The sequence below is a fragment of the Hippoglossus stenolepis genome, chromosome 5, assembly GCF_022539355.2.
Source record: "Hippoglossus stenolepis isolate QCI-W04-F060 chromosome 5, HSTE1.2, whole genome shotgun sequence".
NCBI lineage: Eukaryota > Metazoa > Chordata > Actinopteri > Pleuronectiformes > Pleuronectidae > Hippoglossus > Hippoglossus stenolepis.
The window spans coordinates 28,925,341-28,952,465 of NC_061487.1; the positions used below are offsets into that span (position 1 = coordinate 28,925,341).

Below are 27,125 nucleotides of genomic sequence, written 5' to 3' on the forward strand. Positions count from 1 at the left end.
CAACTGTTATAAACTGACTGTTATAAACTGACTGTCACAGACCAACTGTTATAAACTGACTGTTACAGACCGACTGTTATAAACTGACTGTTACAGACCGACTGTTATAAACTGCCTGATACAGACCGACTGTTATAAACTGACTGTCACAGACCGACTGTTGTAAACTGACTGATACAGACCGACTGTTATAAACTGACTGTTATAAACTGACTGTTACAGACCGACTGTTATAAACTGACTGTTACAGACCGACTGTTATAAACTGCCTGATACAGACCGACTGTTATAAACTGACTGTCACAGACTGACTGTTGTAAACTGACTGTGTGACTAAGTTAATCAATCAATCACATTTTATTTGTATAGTCTCATATTCTCAAATCCCAGTTTGTCTCATAGTCTTTAACAAGGTGAGACATCCTCTGTTCTTAACCCTCAAGAGTCAAACTACTAAAACCTTTAACAGGTAAAGAAGGTAGAAACCTCAGAGACACATGTGAGGATCCGTCTCCCAGGATGGACACAAGTGAACAGATGTCACGTGGAACAGAGAACATCAGAAAGATCAGAGTATTTACAGCTTTGATTAGAATAAACACTTTAATGAATGGTTAATAGTTAGGGTTAGATTAATGGTTAGGTTTATGGTTCATGGTCAGGTATTTAGTTGTGATAGTTAGGGAATGTATTACTGTAATGGCAGATTTTGCATTTGTGTAATGTTTAATAGAAGAACAGATATGTATTTAGAAGAAGTAGATAACAAATGTGTTTCTGTGACTTACAAGAGTTGCACAGGGTACTATAAGTGTTTATGGCCCCCACATGTGTGTCTTAGCAAATGCTTCACTGCAGGGGTTACTTAGTGTGTCTGATAGAGATGGGTGAGGGGAACTCTGCATTGTATACAGGACTGGGGTCTTTTGATGTTGTAAATCTAGATAGGGGATCTCGGAGACAGATTGTCTCACACCAGAAAGGCACACCAGGAGTCTGAGACGGAGATGTGAGACAGGAACTCTGCCCAACCTGGTCAGACATCAAGAGGCTGAAGAATACCTTTTGGCTCCTCGCGGGGAGGGGCTTCTGATTGTATAAGTGAAGTGATTCTCCTGTGCTCTGTGCTCATTCTGTACACGTCACACTAGGTGGCTGTGTGGGGTGAGCCCACCTGCAGGTGTTTTAGTTGAACTTTCCTAGAGACAATGTTATGTGTGTATTATTATACAATAGAGTATCATTATTAAACAGAAACTGCCACCACAATTACATCAACAAATGTCCTCATTAAGACGGAAGAACAATTGTGTGTGTCACACTGAACATAATGTTCTCGACAGGAAGTTTGAACATTTCTGGGAATCTGTGTGTGTGTAACAGTGTCTCTACATGTAAACAAAGAAGAAACTTGCAGAGGTTCGGTTCCATCAACATTACTGAGGACACAAGCAGCTGCTACCATAGAAACCACACACTGGAGAGTGACACAACTGAGAAGACAAGTGACTCTGGAAGAGCAGATAAAAAGAGAGAGAGATGCCAGAGGACAGACAGAGAGAGAGAGAAAGAGAGACAGACAGACAGACACACAGAGAGACAGAGAGAGACAGACAGACAGACAGAGAGAGAGACGGTGAGAGATAGAGCGACAGACAGACAGACAGAGAGACAGAGAGAGACGGTGAGAGACAGACAGTGAGAGATAGAGAGACAGACAGAGACTGAGGTGAGATAGGTGGATGCAGAAATGAAGACCTGGTTTCTCGACTTCTGGAGAGAGAGAGAAGAAGTTCTGAAGAGAACCAATCAGCTGAGACTCCGCCCTCTACAGCTGTGAGTACCAACAACACGTTAAAGAACCAAACGTGTCACTTTGAACACGTCAATTACATGTGGAGGTTATTTACAGTCTCAGTTACAGTTTGACACAGAAGCACAGAGTGAAACATGTGCTTGTGTTGATTTGACCTCTGACCTATGTTTCCTATGATGAGTGTGGAATCACCTGATCAAGTATAAACATCTATAGTATAATCGTATATATAATATTATAGTATAATTCTCTACAGTGATAAACAATCATCAGAACACAGGACGTACTTTGACCAAACTAACCGGAAAAATCATTTATCAAATTATTTACATTTTATCATTAGTGATTTTTATGGTTAGAGGTTTTTATGGTTAGTTGTTTTTATGGTTAGTTGTTTTTATGGTTAGTGGTTTTTATGGTTAGAGGTTTTTATGGTTAGATGTTTTTATGGTTAGAGGTTTTTATGGTTAGGGTTTTTTATGGTTAGGGGTTTTTATGGTTAGTGGTTTTTATGGTTAGTTGTTTTTATGGTTAGAGGTTTTTATGGTTAGTGGTTTTTATGGTTAGTGGTTTTTATGGTTCGTTGTTTTTATGGTTAGAGGTTTTTATGGTTAGTGGTTTTATGGTTAGTGGTTTTTATGGTTAGTGGTTTTTATGGTTAGAGGTTTTTATGGTTAGTGGTTTTAGGTTTTATGGTTTTTATGGTTAGAGGTTTTTATGGTTAGTGGTTTTTATGGTTAATGGTTTTTATGGTTAGAGGTTTTTATGGTTAGAGATTTTTATGTTTAGAGGTTTTTATGGTTAGTGGTTTTTATGGTTAGTTTATGGTTAGTTTTATGGTTAGTGGTTTTTATGGTTAGAGGTTTTTATGGTTAGGTTTATGGTTAGAGGTTTTTATGGTTAGGGTTTTTATGGTTAGTGGTTTTATGGTAGAGGTTTTTATGGTTAGGTTTTTATAGTTGGTGTTTTTTATGGTTAGAGGTTTTATGGTTAGTGGTTTTTATGGTTTTTATGGTTAGTGGTTTTTATGGTTAGAGGTTTTTATGGTTAGAGGTTTTTATGTTTAGTGGTTTTTATGGTTAGTGGTTTTTATGGTTAGAGGTTTTTATGGTTAGTGGTTTTTATGGTTAGAGGTTTTTATGGTTAGTGTTTTTATGGTTAGATTTTTATGGTTAGTGGTTTTTATGGTTAGAGGTTTTTATGGTTAGGGTTTTTATAGTTGGTGGTTTTTATGGTTAGAGGTTTTTATGGTTAGAGGTTTTTATGGTTAGTGGTTTTTATGGTTAGGGTTTTTATGGTTAGAGGTTTTTATGGTTAGTGGTTTTTATGGTTAGGGTTTTTATGGTTAGAGGTTTTTATGGTTAGGGTTTTTATGGTTAGTGGTTTTATGGTAGAGGTTTTTATGGTTAGGGTTTTTTATAGTTGGTGTTTTTTATGGTTAGAGGTTTTTATGGTTAGTGGTTTTTATGGTTAGTGGTTTTTATGGTTATGGGTGGTTTTATGGTTAGAGGTTTTTATGGTTAGAGGTTTTTATGGTTAGAGGTTTTTATGTTTAGAGGTTTTTATGGTTAGTGGTTTTTATGGTTAGAGGTTTTTATGGTTAGTGGTTTTTATGGTTAGAGGTTTTTATGGTTAGAGGTTTTTATGGTTAGAGGTTTTTATGGTTAGGGTTTTTATGGTTAGGTTTTTATGGTTAGTGGTTTTATGGTAGAGGTAGAGGTTTTTATGGTTAGGGTTTTTATGGTTAGTGGTTTTATGGTAGAGGTTTTTATGGTTAGGGTTTTTTATAGTTGGTGTTTTTTATGGTTAGAGGTTTTTATGGTTAGTGGTTTTTATGGTTAGTGGTTTTTATGGTTAGTGGTTTTTATGGTTAGAGGTTTTTATGGTTAGAGGTTTTTATGGTTAGAGGTTTTTATGGTTAGAGGTTTTTATGGTTAGTGGTTTTTATGGTTAGAGGTTTTTATGGTTAGTGGTTTTATGGTTAGAGGTTTTTATGGTTAGTGGTTTTTATGGTTAGAGGTTTTTATGGTTAGTGGTTTTTATGGTTAGAGGTTTTTATGGTTAGGGCTTTTATAGTTGGTGGTTTTTATGGTTAGAGGTTTTTATGGTTAGAGGTTTTTATGTTTAGAGGTTTTTATGGTTAGTGGTTTTTATGGTTAGAGGTTTTTATGGTTAGTGGTTTTTATGGTTAGAGGTTTTTATGGTTAGGTTTTTTATAGTTGGTGGTTTTTATGGTTAGAGGTTTTTATGGTTAGTGGTTTTTATGGTTAGTGGTTTTTATGGTTAGGTTTTTATAGTTGGTGGTTTTTATGGTTAGAGGTTTTTATGGTTAGTGGTTTTTATGGTTAGTGGTTTTATGGTTAGTGGTTTTTATGGTTAGAGGTTTTTATGGTTAGTGGTTTTTATGGTTAGGGTTTTTTATAGTTGGTGGTTTTTATGGTTAGTGGTTTTTATGGTTAGAGGTTTTTATGGTTAGGTTTTTATGGTTAGTGGTTTTATGGTTAGAGGTTTTTATGGTTAGAGGTTTTTATGGTTAGGGTTTTTATGGTTAGTGGTTTTATGGTAGAGGTTTTTATGGTTAGGGTTTTTTATAGTTGGTGGTTTTTATGGTTAGAGGTTTTTATGGTTAGTGGTTTTTATGGTTAGGGTTTTTTATAGTTGGTGGTTTTTATGGTTAGAGGTTTTTATGGTTAGTGGTTTTATGGTTATTGGTTTTTATGGTTATTGGTTTTTATGGTTAGTGGTTTTATGGTTATTGGTTTTTATGGTTAGTGGTTTTATGGTTCGTGGTTTTATGGTTAGTGACAGCATCTGCCATTTCCACACTAGTATGGTTGTCCTTCTCCCCACAGAAAGCGGTTGCTAGGAGACAGTTCTGTTCGAACAGAGCTGCAAAATGCCAGGTTGGCATCTCTGCTGCCCCCTGTTGGTACAGAGGTCTTCAGGAGCTTCACACCGGCCTCACTGCAGGACATCAAACAACGACATGAAGCCAAGGAGACTGAGCGTCAGAAGAGGACAAACAAAGACGTACGAAACGTATCAACTTTCATTCATCAATAAATATATAGATAAAGAAAAATAAAACAATGGTGACTCCAGGGTTCTGTTCTACGAAGCTGGTTCAACCTGCTCTGATTGAACTCGGGTGAACAAACCCTGGTTCAGTGACTCAGGGCCTGATCTGCTAACGGTTTGCACGTGTACAAACGTGTACTAACCGTGCACACCCAGGATAGTGTGCAGAATAACATGCGCTGACCATTTAGAACGTTGCCTTAATGAATATGCATTATCGGGTGTTTTTACCCGAGTGCGCAAAATATCGGTAGGAGTAGATGCAAATACTTTAATTTCACCCATTGTGATTTACAAAGCCTGAAAATAATTGCAGGGGTTGTGGCTGCGACTATATTTAATACGTTTGAAAGGTAGGTACTAATCGCCACAGCGTCGCACACAGATGGCTGCAGCCAAACAAAACTGAGCATCAGCCGCTAAAGAACAGAACATTTACCTCAAGCCTAAAGAAACATTAACATTGACATTCATCATGTCTTCCTATTTCCCTCTTTTTGCCAACATTACATTTTTAACTGGATATAATTTACGCAAGTTGCGCTTGTCTCCAGTGCGTTTATCTCCTCCGATGCGCTCTCCTCCCTCCCCATTGCCCGGCTGTTCCATCTTGGGACCGCTTGTATTGACAGACTCACCACCGCCTGTACCAATCTTCCATCCCTCTTGCCAGGGCACTGATGGCCACACCAGATACAGCGCTGACCCGCTGCCTGGTGTGAGCTGTGACGCCTGGGTGTCGCGCCTGAGCGCCTTGTTTGCCAAGGTTTTATTCTGAGCTATTTTTACTTTTGTTCTTCTTCTTATGTCCTTCCATCTTCTCTGTATTTCATCGGTTGTTTTTTTTGTTTTACCCACAGAATTTACTTTCTCGCAGATTCTCTCCCATAACGCGTTTCTTTGAGTTATATTAATATTTCTTTGCTGTAGCTCAACATGTTTGTTTGCCTCTTACACTTACACCTCCAGTTCCATGGCATTCAATTTCGCTTTGCGCTTGCGGATCTCACTCATTTAAATACTACTGCCTCTACCATGTTTGCACCTGTTATCATTTATTTATTTACCCTGACCCTAATTATTTCTAGTAGATCACCCATAAAACGCCTAACAACCAAAAGTGCAATCTGTTATAATGCACATGCAATTTAGCACTCTTTATTTGATATCTTAGTAGATCAGGCCCTTTAAGTTAAACAGTTCAAAGCTGGTTAAGATCTGTTGAGTTCATGTTAACTGAACTAACTCTAACCCTCCTGTAGGGGGCGTGTTCAGCAGCACAAACCCGTGCACTGTGTTTCACAGAGGAAGGAGAGTGCACGTGATTCAGATATGAAGAGATGAAAGAAAGTTTAACAATGAAATGTGAAACTGTGACAGTGAAGAACGTCCGGAGGTTAAAACTCATCACTAATAATAATAATAGCTTTAATTTATATTTTATATTTTAATTTCAAGAGACTCAAGGATGCTACATCTGTCACTGACACAGTTCATAAGAGATGTTTCCTGTCACGTTAAAGCGTTTTTCTAGTCTTGATGACCCGAAGCACTTTACAGTTTTACATTCACCCATTCACACACACATTCACACGGTGCATCTATTAGCAGCACTTTTTGTTCTATGAGGGGCAATTCGGGGTTCAGCATCTTGCCCAAGGACACTTCGGCATGCAGATGAGGAAGACTGGGGATCGAACTGCCGGATCCGTGGAGCTGGTGTGGATGGTTCGAGTCTCTGAGGAGGACCAGGGTCTTCAGAGACCAACAAGATCCTTTGAGCTCCTCTGATGAGCTTCTGAAAGATCTAGACTCTCCTCAGAGGATGAACCTCTGTCAGCTGCTGGAGCCCAACAGAACCAGCCTGACCCGTAAAGTGCTCCCAGAACCACAGACTGCATCTGCTCCACTTGTTTCCTGTTCACTGTGGCTGATGCAGAGAAGCTCAATCTACATTTAACATTTTGCACATTAATAACGTCTTCACACAGTCCAGATGTTTTACCAGCTGTTCTTCCTTCATTTAGCAGCTGGATCTGTCTCTTTTATTCTGGATGTTTGTTCTCCTCTGATTTTTATGATACAACAGTTTGAATCTTGGTGTGAAATCTGAGGCTCTGCTGTCAGTCAAACTGTGCATGTCTGTGATTGGTGCAGGAACCCCCCCCCCCTCATATCGAGAGAAAGAAAACCTGAGTGGACTTAGCGAGTTGATAACTAGCGTCATGTGACCACTTAGCCTGTGATTGTTAGGTGAGGTTCAGCTGGATTACCGACAGACCTCCTGGACATGTTGAACTCGCCTCATAATACAGAACCCTGCTGCGTTACAAGAACTTAAACATCAATCAATCAATCCCTCAGTTTTACTTGTAGTTGACCAGAGTCACCGCAAGAGTAAACATTGAGTTTGAATAATTTTCATTTGTGTGCAAATTCAACAACTTGATTGACAGGTAGAGAAAGAGCTGCACAAACAAGCCACTCACCTGGAGGCTGGGAAGCCCCTCCCTTACATCCTCGGAGACCCACCCCCTGAGCTTCTCAACTGCCCATTGGAGGAGCTGGATCCCTTCTACCAATCACAGAAGGTGATTCTCTGTTGTGCGACCTTTGACCTCTGATGTGTGACATCTGATGTGTGACCTGTGACCTCTGACTTGTGACCTTTGACATGTGACCACTGTCTACAGACGTTCATCGTGCTCAGTGAAGGAAACGTCCTCCACAGGTTTAACGCGGAGTCATCGTGTTTCCTGCTGTGTCCGTTCAGTTGTCTGAGGACCGTCGCCATCAGGATCCTGCTTCATTCATATCCTTCATGATGTCACTGTGACCCTGAACAAGCAAATCACACTCATAATAATATAAATATAATGTTCACCATTAAATACGTCGACCTCCTCAGTCGTCGTCTCAGCTCGAGTTCAATTAGTTTGAACAAAGAATAACGTCCAGTCTGACTGAGAACAAGTAAATATCACTGACCATGTTTTTGTGTTGTTTCTCTGATCACATGATGATCACATGATGTTGTTTTTGATCCTTAAAAAGTCAAACTTTGTTCCGTTTGTTCATCATGGTGACGATTCTAACAAACTGTGGTTTTATGATGATGAGTGGTCGTCCAACATGGAGCAGAACAGCAGAGTGAGTCAACCCAACAATACACAAAACAACACAAAAACATGACACAACACACACACACACACCGTGTCTGTAAACATTAAACTGTATCACAGATAAAAGTTGAGAATCAAGAAAAGTGTCAGTTTGTCTCATGACCATCGTCCACAAATACGTCATCTCACAGTGAAATTCTGTCTCCAGGTGAAATTGTCTGAACTCTGTGACCTAAAAGTTTCAGCTCTGAAAGAGAACAGAGAAACGAATGACTCAGTCAGACACGAGTTAGCGCTCTCTTCAGGCTGCTGTCGTCATTACAGCTGAAATCTTAACACCCTAATCAGTTGACTCTTGTCAGAGTCTACATGTCCGTCTGGGTCAGGGGTCGGTGTTAGGAAGTCGATTAGCTCCATGTGGAGAATTAAGCTGTCGATCCTAGTCAGAGTACATCAGTGTGGGTGGAGTTATACTTTTGTAATAATTTTAACTATGATGTTTTTATTCGCACAGATTTGTGTTCTCAGCCGTCTACATGTTTGAAGTCCTCATAAAGATCATGTCGAGAGGATTCTGTGTTGGACGCTTCACGTTCCTCAGAGATCCGTGGAACTGGCTGGACATTGTGGTCGTCATCACAGCGTAATGATCAACTAGAAAGTTCCTCCAGAGAACTTTTGAATGTGTCTGAGAGAGAGACTGTGTGTGTGTGTGTGTGTGTGTGTGTGTGTGTGTGGTTGTTTGTGTTGTTGGTGTTTCAATTTAGCAGCAACAGTCTGTTTATCTTAAACCACCTCAGCTAAATACACATATTCATCTAAAACATATAAAACTTGTATATTTGAACACTGTAACCCCCGCCCCCTCTGTGTGTATCACGTTGCCATGGGAACTCACTAACTGCTAATAACTGATTTATTCTCTGAACAACTTGCTCTAATTATAAAAACTATAGTTGTTCTGTCAGTGAAATAAGAACATGAGAATCCCATGATGAAGGTGATGATGATGATGATGGTGATGAAGAAGAGGAAGTTGACTGTGTTTCAGGTTTCTTCCAGAGTTTCTTGATCTGGAGAAAGTCTCTGTTTTGAGGACGATTCCTCGAGCTCTGAAAATAATCGCAGTTTACCCAGGTCAGTGTGTGTGTGTGTTCCTGTACTTACACCTTTGTGAGGACCATTTGAAGCATAGACCTACAGAGGGAGGACATTTTGTCTGGTCCTCACTTCTTCTACGGACTGTTTGAGTGTTAAGACTCAGGTTAGGGTTAGACATTCAGTTGTAATGGTTATGGTTCAGGGTTCAGGGTTCATTTTGTGATTTGGTGCCAGGGCCTACTGATCTGTGAGGTGGTGGTGCGGTAATGTGAGTGGCTTGATGGCACAACGCCTGAGTCCACCTGTTAGGGTTAGGGTTAAACCTGTTAGGTTAGGGTTAGGGTTAGACATTTAGTTGGATGGTCATAGATAGGTTAGGTTAGGTTAAGGTTAGTTTTAGGGTTAGACATTTAGTTGTGATGGGTATGGTTAGGGGTCAGGGAACGTGTTATTCCAATGAGTGTCCTCACTAAGATAGAAAGTACAAACGTGTGTGTGTTTAAACTATCAACACATCCAGGTGTGAAGTCGTCTGCCGGAGCTCTCGTCCAATCAGTGAAGAGACTGGCTGGTGTCATCATCACGACGGTGTTGGTCATCAGCGTCTTGGCTGTGATTGGTCAGCAATTCTTTTTTGGAGCTCTGAGACATAAATGTGTCTGGATGTTGTCGCATAGCAACTGGACCTACAATGACCTCATCAGTTACCATGACAACGGAACAGATAGCAGCGACTTTGATTTCCACAAGTTCATCAACAGTCATGGTATGATGATGATGTCATAGACAAGTTTATCATAACTGACACGTAACATGTATCATGTAACATGTAACATGTAACTAAAACTGTAACTAACTTTAACTAAAACTGTAACTATAACTAATTAAAACTGTAACTGTTACTGTAACTAACTTTAACTGTAACTGTTACTGTAACTGCTGTAACTAACTGTAACTAACTTTAACTATAACTGTAACTGTTACTGTTACTGTTACTGTAACTGTTACTAACTTTAACTATAATTGTTACTGTAACTGTAACTTTAACTGTAACTGTAACTGTTACTGTAACTGTAACTGTTACTAACTTTAACTATAATTGTTACTGTAACTTTAACTGTAACTGTTACTGTAACTGCTGGAACTAACTGTAACTAACTTTAACTATAACTGTAACTGTTACTGTTACTGTAACTGTTACTAACTTTAACTATAATTGTTACTGTAACTTTAACTGTAACTGTTACTGTAACTGCTGGAACTAACTGTAACTAACTTTAACTATAACTGTAACTGTTACTGTTACTGTAACTGTTACTAACTTTAACTATAATTGTTACTGTAACTTTAACTGTAACTGTTACTGTAACTGCTGGAACTAACTGTAACTAACTTTAACTATAACTGTAACTGTTACTGTTACTGTTACTGTAACTGTTACTAACTTTAACTATAATTGTTACTGTAACTGTAACTTTAACTTTAACTGTTACTGTAACTGCTGTAACTAACTGTAACTAACTTCAACTTTAACTGTAACTGTAACTGTAACTGTTACTGTTACTGTAACTGTTACTAACTTTAACTATAATTGTTACTGTAACTAACTTTAACTGTAACTGTAACTGTTACTGTAACTGCTGTAACTAACTGTAACTAACTTTAACTATAACTGTAACTGTTACTGTTACTAACTTTAACTATAATTGTTACTGTAACTGTAACTTTAACTGTAACTGTGACTATAAATAACTGTAACTCCAACTGTAACTATAACTCTAACCCTGTTACTGGGCACAAGTAACAATCTGCTTGTTTATTTGTTTGTTTAATAGAGAACCAGTACTATCTCTCTGGTCACCGTGATCCTCTGCAGTGTGGAAACGGATCTGATGCCGGGTACGTTGAGTGTGTATTGTAAGAAATTCAAATATATTCAAATATCTGCCCAGAGTTTTCTTCAGTTGAGATTTGATCATTTAAGCTCATGGTCCACAGCTCATGTTGGTTTAGCGCCCCCTGAGGTCAAATTGTGAGTTTTCTAAATTCTCACCTGTGATATTTTAACATCACATTGATCGTCCCTCTGAATCTTGGAACTTTGTCTGTTCCAACTCAGAGCTGTGCTCAGAAATGAGTTTTACTTGTGTAGTCAGTTTCATATGGAAACTCTGAAAGCATCTCAGTGACTTTGTCGACCTCTTCAAAGATCGTTGCTCCTCATCAGACAAAGTGAAAAGTGAACTATAACGGTGGATAAATAAGAAAGAGAGAGATGAAGGGAGGAGATGAAGAAAACCGTCTTCAGCTCGACTACCTGGCTAAATCACAAAACTCTTTATATAACTGTTGAGTCCATCAGGGTCAATAAACACCATGACACACTTCATTGATGTTGATCCCCTTAATCAATTCATCCCAGTTCAAACTAAATGTTCAATTCAGTTTTATTCGCATAACATCAAATCATAATATACATTCATTACATTACATTACATTTCATTTAGCTGACGCTTTTATCCAAAGCGACTCACAATAAGTGCATCAACCACGAGGGAACAAACCCAGAACAACAAGAATCAAGAAAGTACCATTTCTTCAAAAAAGCTAAACTACAAAGTGCCATTTAAGTGCTACTAAATTGTTAGTTTTAAAATGTTATTCAAGGTGTAGTCAGAAGAGGTGTGTTTTTAGTTTGCGGCTGAAGATGTGTAAACTTTCTGCTGTCCGGATGTCCATGAGGAGCTCGTTCCACCGTCTAGGAGCCAGGACAACAAACAGTCGTGATGTTGTTGAGTGTTTAGCTCATAGTGAGGGAGCAACAAGCCGATTGGCCGAAGCAGAGCGGAGTGGACGGGCTGGGGTGTAACGTTTGACCATGTCCTGGATGTAGACTGGACCCGATCCGTTCACAGCACGGTACCAAGTACTAGAGTCTTGAACGGATGCAGCCACTGGTAACCAGTGAAGGGAGCGGAGTGGTGTGAGTGAACTCAGGTTAAAGACCAGTGGAGCTGCTGGTTTCTGGATGAGCTGCAGAGGTCGGAGGGCAGCAGCAGGTAGACCTGCCAGGAGGGGGGGCAGTAGTCTATAGGCCTGATATCAGGGGGGTCTGCCTCGACTGAGGGGTGAGGAGAGGGAAGTACTCAATGCATGATGGGAGTTCTCCGTCAGTGCATGATGCGAATTCTCCCTCAGTGCATGATGGGAGTTCTCCAGCAGCATAACTAAGGGATGTTTCAGGACCTGATCCAGAACTATATCAGAACTTTATCAAAGAGAAACGTTTTAAGTTTAACCTTGAATGTAGAGATAGTGTCAGACTCTAGAACCCAGAGTGGGCGCTGGTTCCACAGGAGAGGAGCCTGGTAGCTGAAGGTTCCACCTACTGTTCTACTCTTACAGACTCTAGAACCTGTATCTTGGGAGTGGAGCGATGTTAAATATAGTGTCTCACATGAAGGTGTGCTCATATACGCCTGATATTCTGCCTGCAGGGCTTTTAATTGATGTCTCCTAAACTATCAGGCCGTGGTTGCTATCAATTTCAATCTCTATCCAGAGGTTCTATCCAAAACTATCTTATAACTGCTCGTGTTTAACCTCACATGATCTTCAGGGCCTGTCCCCCTGGTTACATCTGTCTGAGGACGGACACTAATCCAGATTACGGACTCACCAACTTTGACTGGTTTGGTTCGTCTCTGCTGAGTCTGTTCAGACTGATGACACACGACACCTGGGACTACCTGTTAGAACAGGTGACACACACACACACACACACACACACACACACACACACACACACACACACACACTAACACACACTCTTTCTCTCACCTGTCTCTCTGCAGATGATGCGTTCAGCAGGTAAATTCTCTGTGATCTTCGTGCTCTTCGTCTTCTGTGGCGGTTTCTGCCTCCTCATCCTTGTTTTGGCGGGGGTTGCCATGGCGTTGGTTGAACAGGAGAAGGCGGGCGTCGCTGAGGCTAGACGGACAGAAGAAGAGTTCCTTCACATCCTGGACGTGATGAAGAAGAAGGAGGAGGAGGAGGAGGAAGGTTGGTGCCTGTGATGCATTCAATGAACAGCAGAGGATCACTGAGGTTGTGAAGATTCTCAGAAAGACACAATGTGACGTTGTGTTTCAGAGCCCCAGGACGATCAGAGGTTGTCCCCTCCATGTTGTTTGTCCGTGTGGACGTGGAACTGTTGTGGCTGCTGGCGGTGGCTCAAACTACGGCTCAACGGCATCGTCATGAACCCGTTCTTTGACCTCGTGATCGTCATCTGCCTCATCCTCAACTGTATCCTCATGGCCATGGAGCATTATCCCATGACGATGGAGTTTGAATATTTGTTCAACGTCACATCATTGGTCAGTGTTAGAGATCGTCATAGCTACAGAACAGAGGGTTATTCCATCAAAGTGGCAAAACTAATCCTGGCTTAAGTGAAAAGGTCCAGTTTGAATTAGCTTCAACTTCAACTTGAAGCTTAAGACGTTCCACTACTCAAGGCTGATTCTATCCAGACTTTGATAATGTGCTTACATACCAGAATAATCGATTTTAGAAAAGAGACTTTACCTGAAGCTACAAATAATAACTGGAAGAAAGAGTTCAGACCAAATAATTCATGTTTTACACACGTCTGCATCTTTGAATTTAACTTTTTACTGCAGGACTGAATCACTTCAGTAATAAATGAAGCAAGTAGGTTTATATTTTCATTATCAGAAACTTCATCAGCTACTTTAACACGTTTGTCTGTTCGATTTATAAAAGGCATCTTCTCCTCGCTATCAAAGAAAGAAAACCTGAGAATGAAATGAGTGTTGGAGAAACAGAAGTTAGAGAGATGTCAGAATAAATTCAAACACGTCTTTGTCATGGTGATGTTTTCATTTCTTTTGTTCACGTCTTTAAAATAGTAACTAATAAACAGCTCAACTAAACTTTGACAAACTAACAGATTGTGACAGAAACTGCTTAGTGTCCTGACCTCTGACCTCTGACCTCTGAACCCCTCTGCAGGTCTTCACAGGGATCTTCACAGTTGAGATGCTCCTTAGGCTTGTGGCCATGAATCCATACGGTTACTTCCGGGTCAGACTTCCTGTTTTGTTATCAGTTTAGAGATGAAGGTTGATGATTGTTTCCATGGAAACTTGTGTAATTGTTCTGTTGCCATGGTTACAGGTGGGCTGGAACGTCTTTGACAGCATCATTGTCGCCCTCAGTCTGGTGGAGCTAGGATTGGCTGACATTGAAGGTGTATCAGGGGCAGGTGTAGACCTGGTCAGTATGACATCTTCATCAGGTTAATATGGCTGCCTACATGTCTTCTCACCTGTCCCTTGTCCCACAGATGCGAGTGCTGAGACTGGCCCGGTGGTGGTCGACCTTCCACATGTTGATGAAGATAATCTGGACTTCGGTCTTGGCTCTGAGGAACCTGACTCTCATTCTGCTGACCATGGTCTTCATCTTCACCATTGTTGGCATGCAGCTGTTCCAGGACGACTACACAGACCACGTCTGTCGCATCGCGGCAGACTGCCAGCTTCCGCGCTGGCACATGAACAACTTGTTCCAAGCATTTGTTCTCATCTTCAGGATCTTCTGTGGAGAATGGATCGAGAGCATGTGGGACTGCATGGAGGTCTCTAGTCCGAGCGTGTGTTTGATCTTCTTCATAATGGTTCTGGTCATCGGACACCTGCTGGTGAGTCTCTGAACTGAGCCTTGTTTGATCCTCAGCAGGTCAGTGGAAGCTACAGACAGTTTCAGGTCCTGATTGTGTCCCTGGTCTTGTTTCAGGTCCTGAATCTCTTCCTGGTCTTGTTGCTGAGTTTGGTTGGTGATGATCTGGTGGCTCCAAAAGAAAAAATCAAAAACAACCCGATGATCGCTGTAGACCAGATCAAAACAGGTGTGGCATGGACCAGGACCTGGATACTGGAGCATATTTGGACTTTGGTAGGGAAGAAGAATCCCATAATCCCACCCCACAAAGGTGAGCCTTTTTATTCCTGCAGGTTCTGACCACTGGATTAAGTTCTTATGGTCTGTAGGTTTTAGAGTTCACTTGATATAGGTTTTGGGTTAGGGTTAGTGAAGACTGAAGCTTTCTGAGTTCAGTCTTTTCTGGTTGTATATTTTATCGTTAGTGGTCAACAGTAAAGAAGACAACAAGAAGGATTACCTGGGCTTGACCTCTGTGACGTCAGACCAGCCCCTGTCCGAGAGCAAGGCCCTTGGCAGTAACCATGGCAACCAGACCAGCAAATACACCTTCCAGAGGGTCCCTGTCGCCGACGCTGAGGTCGAACTCGACATGCCTGGAAAAGAAGAGGAAGAACAAAAAGTAAACATGTTTCTATTCATTAATTACGATTTCAACTCATCACAGATTTCTTCATGTTTATTCCAGCAGTAACCATAGAAACATATTTATGTTTGTGAATAAAATCCACGGTCACGTGACACAATAAACAACAAAGTCTGTTCAGCAGGATGAAGAAAACAAGACTCCAAGAAACAACACACCTGAAGACTGCTGCTGTGACAGTACAGACACACACACACACACACACACAGACACACACACACACACACAGACACACAGCACACACACACACACACACACACACACACACACACACACACACACACACACACATACAGACACACACACACACACACACAGACACACAGACACACACACACACAGACACACAGACACACACACACACACACACACACACAGACACACACACAACACACACACACACACACACACACACACACACAGACACACACACACACACACATACAGACACACACACACACAGACACACAGACACACAGACACACACACACACACACACACACAAACACATGCACAGACACACACATACACACACACGCACAGACACACACACACACGCATACACATGCACAAACACACACCAGACACACACACATGCGCATACACATGCACAGACACACACACGCACAGACACAACGCACAGACACACACATGCACAGACACACACACTGATCAGTCTGTCTGTTCCAGGTTGTTACCGTTGCTGTCCGTTCCTGGACATAGACACGTCCCAGGGTTCAGGGAGGGTCTGGTCTAACTTCAGGAGAGTCTGTTTCTCCATCACACAACACAAATACTTTGACGCTTTTATCATCTTCATCATCTTGTTGAGCAGTGCAGCTCTGGTAAATCATCTTCATCTTCATCATAATCATCACTTTGTCCAGTCTCCTCACCTGTATGTGTGTGTGTGTGTGTGTGTGTGTGTGTGTGTGTGTGTGTGTGTGTGTGTGTGTGTGTAGGTATTGGAGGATGTTCACCTGCAGCAGCGTCAACTCGTACAGATGCTTCTGGACAAAGCCGACCAGGTGTTCACCTTCATCTTCCTCCTCGAGATGCTTCTTAAGTGGATCGCCCTCGGATTCAGGAAGTACTTCACCAGTGTCTGGTGCTGGCTGGACTTCCTCATCTTATCTGTAAGAACGCAGAATATTGGTCTAATTAGTGAATCAGGCTTTATAAACTGGCAGGTAACCATAGCAACAGTAATAACTCGTAATCAAAACGTGTGATACAATCGACATAAAGTTAAGACCGATTTTGTTTAGAGTGCTCAACCAATCAGGTCTGTTCAGTGATGTAAGCCCCTAACACACACACACACACACACACACACACACACAGACAAACACTTCCTACTAACTGCTTATGATGTCATCACGAGGAGTGCTTTGTCTTCCAGGTATCTCTGATGCCATTGACCCTTGGCATGCTGGGATATTCTGAACTGGGAGCAGGTCTGTCTCTGAGGACTCTGAGGGCTCTGAGGCCCCTGAGGGCCCTGTCTCGCTTCCAGGGCCTGAGGGTGAGACATCCACTTTAACCACAGACACACAGCATGTTAGCATGTTAGCTGCAGTGGTCCACTAACTTGTTGTGTCCACCTGTCTGTCTGCAGCTGGTGTTGAACACCCTGGGGGCCACTTTTCCGTCCATGTGTGATGTGATGCTGGTGTGTCTCCTCGTCTGGCTCATCTTCAGCGTCTTGGGAGTAAATCTGTTTGCTGGAAAGTTCTATCACTGTTTCAATGCGACAGAGCAGTTTTTACCTGAGGAGGTGAACAACAAATCTGACTGTTTGTCTCTGATCCACGAAAACTTCTCCGACGTCAGCTGGAAGAACAAAAAGTTACACTTCGACAACGTGGCAGCAGGTTACCGGTCACTGCTGCAGGTGGTGAGTGAGAACGTTCAGCAAAACACACAACAATCGTACATTTAATTCTGAGACACTCAATGTGCTTCACATTGAGAGAATACATCAGGCAAAGGCCTGAGGGAACTGAAAACTGACACAGATGTGACGGACCTCAGGTCAACAGGCAGCTTTTTCCAGAGAACACCGTCATAGTAACTGAAGGCGCCTTTGCCAGACCTGGATCTGATTCTGTGTACGGATAGAACAGCTCTGCTGATCTGAGAGGTCTGACCGGGTTTTTTCAGTGAGTCAGAAATATACTGTGGAGCGAAACCATTATGTGCTTTGAAAACTACTGACAGGATTTTGATGTTGTTTGTGTGTCTGTACCTAAAGCCAGTGGAGACATTTTAGTACAGGAGTGATATGTTCAAATATCCGAGTACTGACCCTTGTGGAACCCCAGAGGAAGTTTTTGTTTGTGCTGATTTAAAACCACCAATTGAGAAATGAAAGGATGTGAACCAGCTCAGGATCCGCCTAACCAACTGAAAACGGAGACTTTGAATCACGATATCAGGGTCAATCGTGTCAAATCAGCAGTGAGATCTCGTAAGCTAAAATGTCGTAAATACTGTGAGTTAAAAGACATTCACGCAGTTGTTTTTATACAAAAAGTACTTTGCTAATGAAAGATTTGAAAGTGGTTTATATTTCGTGATTATAGATGGGTCCAGGTTGTTTTTCTTTAACGGTGGTGAGATTACAGCATGCACAACAATCACACAACAATCACATAGCACAACAATCAGTAAACAATCACACAACACAACAATCACTTCAGAGTTTTTCTTTAAAGTTCTGTTGTTCTCCATCAGGCAACTTTTAATGGATGGTTAGAAGTTATCTCCTCTGCAGTGGATGCCAGACAGGTACTGTGTGTGTCTGTGTGTGTGTCTGTGTTGGTGTGTACGTGTTTGTGTGTGTCAGTGTGTGAGTGTATATGTATCTATGTTTCAGTGTGTATATGTGTATATATGTTATATACTCTTGTGTGTAGATAATATATATATATATATATATATATATATAATATATATACACACACGAGTGTCAGTGTCAGATTATTAATTAATCTGATAAAAAATGTTAATCGTTTGACAGCCCAAATATATATGTTATATAGTTTGTGTATATGTGTTATATGTGTGTGTATATATATATATATACTTGTGTGTGTAGGTATATGTATTATATATGTTGTACTAGTGTCTGTGTGTATGTGTTATATATGTATATATGTTACATAGTAGTGTGTGTATTTGTAGATCGAGTCTCAGCCGGTGTACGAGTCGAATGTGTACATGTACGTCTACTTCATCAGTTTTATCATCATCGGCTGCTTCTTCACCTCCAACCTCTTCATCAGACTCTTCATCAAATCACTGGATCAGCTGAGACACAAGATATGTATCAACACTGTTACTTCACACACACTTGTATACACACACACACACACACACACACACAAACACACAGTAGCTGTTGAATGTTAAGTTAATTTTGATGTCTCGTCTTTACTTTGGAGGGAAACATTTTTTCATGACGGACGAGCAGCAGAACTTTTCTATCAGTGTGAAGAAACTGTTTTCCACGAAACGTCCGAGTGTCCCTCGACCTCACGTGAGTTCAGTGTGTGTGATGTGAGGTGTGTGATGTGAGGTGTGTGATGTGAGGTGTGTGATGTGAGGTGTGTGATGTGAGGTGTGTGATGTGAGGTGTGTGATGTGAGGTGTGTGATGTGAGGTGTGTGATGTGAGGTGTGTGATGTGAGGTGTGTGATGTGAGGTGTGTGATCTCAGGTGTGTGATCTCAGGTGTGTGATGTCAGGTGTGTGATGTCAGGTGTGTGATGTCAGGTGTGTGATGTCAGGTGTGTGATGTGAGGTGTGTGATGTCAGGTGTGTGATGTGAGGTGTGTGATGTCAGGTGTGTGATGTGAGGTGTGTGATGTGAGGTGTGTGATGTCAGGTGTGTGATGTCAGGTGTGTGATGTGAGGTGTGTGATGTGAGGTGTGTGATGTGAGGTGTGTGATGTGAGGTGTGTGATCTGAGGTGTGTGATGTCAGGTGTGTGATGTGAGGTGTGTGATGTCAGGTGTGTGATGTCAGGTGTGTGATGTGAGGTGTGTGATCTCAGGTGTGTGATGTGAGGTGTGTGATGTCAGGTGTGTGATGTCAGGTGTGTGATGTGAGGTGTGTGATGTGAGGTGTGTGATGTCAGGTGTGTGATGTGAGGTGTGTGATGTCAGGTGTGTGATGTCAGGTGTGTGATGTGAGGTGTGTGATGTGAGGTGTGTGATGTGAGGTGTGTGATGTCAGGTGTGTGATGTCAGGTGTGTGATGTGAGGTGTGTGATGTGAGGTGTGTGATGTCAGGTGTGTGATGTGAGGTGTGTGATCTCAGGTGTGTGATGTCAGGTGTGTGATGTGAGGTGTGTGATGTCAGGTGTGTGATGTGAGGTGTGTGATGTGAGGTGTGTGATGAGGTGTGTGATGTCAGGTGTGTGATGTGAGGTGTGTGATGTGAGGTGTGTGATGTCAGGTGTGTGATGTGAGGTGTGTGATGTGAGGTGTGTGATGTGAGGTGTGTGATGTCAGGTGTGTGATGTCAGGTGTGTGATGTCAGGTGTGTGATGTGAGGTGTGTGATGTGAGGTGTGTGATGTGAGGTGTGTGATGTCAGGTGTGTGATCTCAGGTGTGTGATGTGAGGTGTGTGATGTGAGGTGTGTGATGTGAGGTGTGTGATGTCAGGTGTGTGATGTGAGGTGTGTGATGTGAGGTGTGTGATGTGAGGTGTGTGATGTGAGGTGTGTGATGTGAGGTGTGTGATGTGAGGTGTGTGATGTGAGGTGTGTGATGTGAGGTGTGTGATGTCAGGTGTGTGATGTGAGGTGTGTGATGTCAGGTGTGTGATGTCAGGTGTGTGATCTCAGGTGTGTGATGTCAGGTGTGTGATGTCAGGTGTGTGATCTCAGGTGTGTGATCTCAGGTGTGTGATGTCAGGTGTGTGATGTCAGGTGTGTGATCTCAGGTGTGTGATGTCAGGTGTGTGATGTCAGGTGTGTGATGTCAGGTGTGTGATGTCAGGTGTGTGATGTCAGGTGTGTGATGTGAGGTGTGTGATGTCAGGTGTGTGATCTCAGGTGTGTGATGTCAGGTGTGTGATGTGAGGTGTGTGATGTCAGGTGTGTGATGTGAGGTGTGTGATGTGAGGTGTGTGATGTCAGGTGTGTGATGTCAGGTGTGTGATGTCAGGTGTGTGATGAGGTGTGTGATGAGGTGTGTGATGAGGGTGTGTGATGTCAGGTGTGTGATGTGAGGTGTGTGATGTGAGGTTGTGATGTCAGGTGTGTGATGTCAGGTGTGTGATCTCAGGTGTGTGATGTCAGGTGTGTGATGAGGTGTGTGATGTGAGGTGTGTGATGTCAGGTGTGTGATGTGAGGTGTGTGATGTCAGGTGTGTGATGTCAGGTGTGTGATGTGAGGTGTGTGATGAGGTGTGTGATGTCAGGTGTGTGATGTGAGGTGTGTGATGTGAGGTGTGTGATGTCAGGTGTGTGATGTCAGGTGTGTGATGTCAGGTGTGTGATGTCAGGTGTGTGATGTCAGGTGTGTGATGTGAGGTGTGTGATGTCAGGTGTGTGATGTGAGGTGTGATTCAGGTGTGTGATGTCAGGTGTGTGATGTCAGGTGTGTGATCTCAGGTGTGTGATGTCAGGTGTGTGATGTGAGGTGTGTGATGTGAGGTGTGTGATGTGAGGTGTGTGATGTCAGGTGTGTGATGTCAGGTGTGTGATGTCAGGTGTGTGATCTCAGGTGTGTGATGTCAGGTGTGTGATGTGAGGTGTGTGATGTCAGGTGTGTGATCTCAGGTGTGTGATCTCAGGTGTGTGATGTCAGGTGTGTGATGTCAGGTGTGTGATGTCAGGTGTGTGATCTCAGGTGTGTGATGTCAGGTGTGTGATGTGAGGTGTGTGATGTCAGGTGTGTGATCTCAGGTGTGTGATCTCAGGTGTGTGATCTCAGGTGTGTGATGTCAGGTGTGTGATCACAGGTGTGTGATGATGTTTGTCATGTTCACAGACACTGTAAAAGCTGAAGCAGAATACTTTATTGATCCCAGGGGGAAATTGTGTTTATTACAATAGCTCCATGCAGGGTAGAAATATAAGCATATAAATAAAATATGAAATATGTGCGTTCTGTACATTGAGTATTTAGTGCAAGCTTGGATATGTGCAGATATTGCTGGCATTGTAATGAGTCCAGTCTGTTGACTCAGAGTGTCTGACAGGGAAGAGTTGTATAGTTGGATGGCGAAAAGAATAAACAGAAATAACCAGGTTAGTTTTCACCTGTCTCACAGAATGTTCTCCTGTATTCTATCAAACATCCTTCACCTCAGGACCTGCTGTGGTTTTTTTAATGTGACGACTCATCAGAGTCTCGGTTCATCAGCTTTCTGATCAACCTCGTTTATTCTCAAAAGATCTCAACCTGTTCGTCTACTCAGGGTTTGTGAAGCGTCCTCAGGTGTAACTTCCTGTTTCCCTCCAGAACCAGTGCCAGGCTCGTCTCTTTGACCTGGTGACCAAACATTCCTTTGAGGTCGTCATGGTGATTGTGATCTGCCTGAACACGGTGACTCTGATGGTGGAGACGGACGAGCAGAGCCAAGAGAAAGAAATAATTCTGGAAGGCATCTACTTTGTCTTCATCATCATCTTCCTCACTGAGTTCCTCCTGAAGATCATCGCTCTCAGACATCACTACTTCTGCGACTGCTTAAATGTCCTTGACTTCGTGGTCATTTTCATTTCCATCATGGGTAAGTCGACAGGTTTCCATGGAGATGTAATTATCTCTGCTCCTATGTCAAAATGCTATTGAATGTTCTCTTTGAGCATGATTGTAAAGTTCCCATGATGCATTGGGGATGTACACAGGAAATAAAATGTTGCCAGGAACAAAAGTACATCGAGTTAATCTTTGTTTCTTCCTTCCTTCCTTCCTTCCAGGTCTTCTTCTCTCAGACATAATGCAGTTCTATTTCATCCACCCCAAGATATTTACTCTTCTGCGATTGGCTCGTATCACTCGGATCATCCATCTAGTTCCCTATACGCGGGGGATCCGGAGATTATTTTTGGCCTTCGTGATGTCACTTCCTGCCCTCTTCAACATTTGCCTCCTCCTCTTCCTCCTCATGTTCACCTTCTCTGTCTTCGGCATGTTAAGCTTTGCTCATGCGAGGATGAACGACATGTTTAACTTTGAGACATTTTTGAACAGCATGATCTGTATGTTTACGATCACCACGATGGTGGGATGGGACCACGTGCTGAGTCCCATCCTAAACACGCCACCGGACTGTGACCCGGACAGTGGCGACTGTGTCCACCCGACTGTGGGCATCATCTTCTTCACCTCCTACATAACCCTGTCCCTCCTGTTGGTGGTCCTCCTGTACACGGCTGTTGTCATGGAGACCTTGAACATGTACGACACAGAGACGCCGAGTGACAAGGATCTGCAAATGTTTTATAAAACCTGGAGAAGGTTTGACCCCGACACCTCACAGATCATCCCCTACAGGTGAGTCCCAGCTCTGCACACAAAATAATATGTTCATCTGATCTGATTCAACTTCAACACTGAGCATATGATCATAAAACTCAGATGAGATGAGGTGATTGGTCACTAAAGCAGAAATCCTCTGTCTCCTGGTGCCTACAGTCAGCTGTCGGACTTCTGCGACGCTCTGCAGGATCCTCTGAGGATTCCCAAACCAAACACCATCAAACTGATCCACATGGACCTTCCTCTGCTTCCTGGGGACAAGATTCTCTGTGTGGACGTCTTGTCTGCTCTCACAGCCAGGGTAACATTTTTATACTATATTATATATAATAGAATGAATTTGTTTTGCTGTGTTGTATTGTGTTGTGCTGTGTTGCGTTGCGTTGCATTGGTTGTGTTATGTGGTGTGGTGTGGTGTGGTGTGGTGTGGTGTGGTGTTGTGTTGTCATCAATCAATCAATCACATTTTATTTGTATAGCCCATATTCACAAATGCCAGTTTGTCTCATGGTCTTTAACAAGGTGAGACGTCCTCTGTTCTTAACCCTCAACAAGAGTCAAACTACTAAAACCTTTAACAGGTAAAGAAGGTAGAAACCTCAGAGACACATGTGAGGATCCGTCTCCCAGGACGGACACAAGTGAACAGATGTCCCGTGGAACAGAGAACATCAGAGACATCAGAGTATTTACAGCTTTGATTAGAATAAACACTTTGTAGCTGAAGGTCAATGAACTGATGGATTATTGTCAGTAATGGTCGAGTATCTGAGGAGACGTATTATATATCAAGCAGTGTAGTTGTGATCATAGTCCACGATCAGGATCCACCACGATCAGGATCCACCACGATCAGGATCCACCATCAGGATCGGATGCCACCATCGTCCACAGTCATTGTCCACTGCCGCCATCAGGATCCAACATCAGCTGCCACCTCGATCGTGGTCCACCACCACCATCAGATTGATTGATAATGTTCTGTTGTATTGTATTGTGTTGTGTTGTATTGTGTTGTATTGTATTGTGTTGTGTTGTGTTCTGTTGTATTGTATTGTGTTGTGTTGTGTTGTGTTGTATTGTGTTGTGTTGTGTTGTGTTGTATTGTATTGTGTTGTGTTGTGTTGTGTTGTATTGTGTTGTGTTGTGTTGTGTTGTGTTGTGTTGTGTTGTGTTGTGTTGTGTTGTGTTGTGTTGTGTTGTGTGGTGTTGTGTGGTGTTGTGTTGTGTTGTATGGTGTGGTGTTGTGTTGTGTTGTGTTGTGTTGTATTGTGTTGTATTGTGTTGTGTTGTATTGTGTTGTGTTGTGTTGTGTTGTATTGTGTGGTGTTGTGTGGTGTTGTGTTGTGTTGTATGGTGTGGTGTTGTGTTGTGTTGTGTTGTATTGTGTTGTATGGTGTGTTGTATTGGGTTGTATGGTGTGGTGTTGTATTGTATTGTATTGTATTGTGTTGTGTTATATTGTGTTGTATTGTGTTGTCTTGTCTTGTCTTGTCTTGTTTTGTATTGTATTGTATTGTATTGCATTGTGTTGTGTTGTGTTGTATGTGTTGTATGGTGTGGTGTTGTGTGGTGTGGTGTGGTGTTGTGTTGTATTGTGTTGTGTTGTATTGTGTTGTGTTGTATTGTATTGTATTGTATTGTGTTGTGTTGTGTTGTGTTGTATGGTGTGGTGTGGTATTGTATTGTGTTGTGTTGTATTGTGTTGTGTTGTATTGTGTTGTATGGTGTGTTGTATTGTGTTGTATGGTGTTGTGTTGTGTTGTGTTGTGTTGTATTGTATTGTATTGTATTGTGTTGTGTTGTGTTTTGTTGTATGGTGTGGTATTGTATTGTATTGTATTGTGTTGTGTTGTGTTGTATGTGTTGTATGGTGTGGTGTGTGTTGTATTGTGTTGTGTTGTATGTGTTGTGTTGTGTTGTGTTGTGTTGTATTGTGTTGTGTTGTGTTGTGTTGTATTGTGTTGTATGTGTTGTGTTGTGTTGTATTGTGTTGTATTGTGTTGTGTTGTATTGTGTTGTGTTGTGTTATGTTGTGTTGTATTGTGTTGTATTGTGTTGTGTTGTATGTGTTGTGTTGTGTTGTATTGTGTTGTGTTGTATTGTGTTGTGTTGTATGTGTTGTGTTGTGTTGTATTGTGTTGTATTGTATGTGTTGTGTTATGTTGTGTTGTATGTGTTGTATGGTGTGTTGTGTTGTGTTGTATTGTATTGTATTGTATTGTATTGTATTGTGTTGTGTTGTATTGTGTTGTATGGTGTGGTATTGTATTGTATTGTGTTGTGTTGTGTTGTATGTGTTGTGTGGTGTGGTGTTGTGTTGTGTTGTGTTGTATTGTGTTGTGTTGTATGTGTTGTGTTGTGTTGTATTGTGTTGTGTTGTATGTGTTGTGTTGTGTTGTATTGTGTTGTGTTGTATGTGTTGTGTTGTGTTGTGTTGTATGGTATGGTGTTGTATTGTATTGTATTGTGTTGTGTTGTGTTGTGTTGTGTTGTATGTGTTGTGTTGTGTTGTGTTGTGTTGTGTTGTGTTGTATGTGTTGTGTTGTGTTGTGTTGTGTTGTGTTGTATGGTGTGGTGTTGTGTTGTGTTGTGTTGTATGTGTTGTGTTGTGTTGTATGGTATGGTGTTGTATTGTATTGTATTCTATTGTATTGTGTTGTGTTGTGTTGTGTTGTGTTGTGTTGTATTGTTGTGTTGTGTTGTGTTGTATGTGTTGTGTTGTGTTGTATTGTGTTGTTATATACAAGATTCACTGTGTGTACGTCCTGTTTGATCTCACTGCCCAGGTAACATTATGACTAACTCTCCATAACTTTTAACTTTTACCATCATGTGTTGTGTGTGTGCAGATATCTGGTGATGGAGGACAGACACACACTCTCACAGCCCGAATGGAGGAAAGGTTCACGATCAATAACGTGTCCAAGGTTCTGTTCTAGTCTTTGAAGATAACGTTTGCATGTTTCTCTTTATTCTTGTGCAGTAGAATTACAAAGATGAACAGTGAAGCACCAGACTAACAATATTTAATACTCATCACGAAACATGAGTTTCACTTACGCAGATGACTTCACTCTCTATTCATCACTGTTTCCGACAGATGTCATACGAACCAATCAGCAGCACCCTGCAGAGGAAACAGGAGGAGGTGGCGGCCGCAGTGATCCAGAAGGCTTACAGGAAGCACCTCCTGAAGGACAGGGCTGCTGACGAGATGACAGCAGAGCCTGCAGGTGGCGCTGCAGCTGTTTAAGATGGAGCTTTACAGCGACTTTCTACCTGTCAGATTAGAAGCTGAGGGAGTCGTCTAATGATGTAATGATTCATCTTTGTCCTGTTTCCTCCCTTCGTACATGTCTTCTTCAGGTCCTGGTTCATGCTAACATGTTCACAGTGACAATGCTAACGTGTTCATGCTAACATGTTCATGCTAACATGTTCACAGTGACAATGCTAACGTGTTCATGCTAACATGTTCACAGTGACAATGCTAACGTGTTCATGCTAACATGTTCACAGTGACAATGCTAACGTGTTCATGCTAATGTGTTCATGCTAACATGTTCACAGTGACAATGCTAACGTGTTCATGCTAACATGTTCATGCTAACATGTTCACAGTGACAATGCTAACGTGTTCATGCTAACATGTTCACAGTGACAATGCTAACGTGTTCATGCTAACATGTTCACAGTGACAATGCTAACGTGTTCATGCTAACATGTTCACAGTGACAATGCTAACGTTTTCATGCTAACATGTTCACAGTGACAATGCTAACGTTTTCATGCTAACATGTTCACAGTGACAATGCTAACGTGTTGCACACAATTAAACACATAATTGCAACATTGTTTTCTAAAATAAATTCTGTCATTTCCTGTTGTTCTAATGAGAACTGATTTAATCATAATCTATAGATTGATGTCACGTCACAATACTAACGATCGTCCACTGACCCACTTGATTATAACAGATGCTGTTGTGATGCTAACTGGAGGTAAAGAACATTAATACGTCACATGTTTGATATTAATCAAATATATATTTTATATTCTGTCCAATAAAAACACCCATTATTTCATTAAACATTTTACTCTCAAAGCACAAA

At 41.8% G+C, this 27,125-nt stretch overlaps 1 protein-coding gene across 1 annotated transcript; it reads left to right on the forward strand.

Annotated features, from left to right (window-relative positions):
* Nucleotides 1-1,588: 1,588 nt before the first annotated feature.
* On the forward strand, nt 1,589-27,125 carry LOC118109201 (sodium channel protein type 4 subunit alpha B). Its single transcript, XM_035156112.2, has 30 exons — nt 1,589-1,836; nt 4,669-4,846; nt 7,351-7,485; nt 7,588-7,706; nt 7,955-8,044; nt 8,531-8,659; nt 9,068-9,153; nt 9,638-9,883; nt 10,953-11,016; nt 12,737-12,878; nt 12,972-13,179; nt 13,270-13,496; nt 14,155-14,226; nt 14,320-14,418; nt 14,489-14,845; nt 14,941-15,136; nt 15,291-15,487; nt 15,633-15,690; nt 16,202-16,356; nt 16,474-16,647; nt 16,914-17,036; nt 17,130-17,408; nt 18,248-18,301; nt 18,698-18,835; nt 18,951-19,052; nt 21,988-22,258; nt 22,449-23,025; nt 23,167-23,311; nt 25,863-25,940; nt 26,114-27,125. Exons 1-30 carry the CDS (start codon nt 1,751-1,753, stop codon nt 26,264-26,266), a joined length of 4,938 nt encoding a protein of 1,645 aa, XP_035012003.1. The 5' UTR covers nt 1,589-1,750; the 3' UTR covers nt 26,267-27,125.

What these genes read in the sequence shown, in the direction of transcription:
- LOC118109201 (XM_035156112.2), top strand. Translation starts at nt 1,751, where the DNA reads ATGAAGACCTGGTTTCTCGACTTCTGGAGAGAGAGAGAAGAAGTTCTG. An exon ending in CAGGGGCAGGTGTAGACCTG is followed by an intron (nt 14,419 to 14,488) that starts GTCAGTATGACA and finishes CTTGTCCCACAG; the next exon opens with ATGCGAGTGCTGAGACTGGC. An exon ending in CGAGTGTCCCTCGACCTCAC is followed by an intron (nt 19,053 to 21,987) that starts GTGAGTTCAGTG and finishes GTTTCCCTCCAG; the next exon opens with AACCAGTGCCAGGCTCGTCT.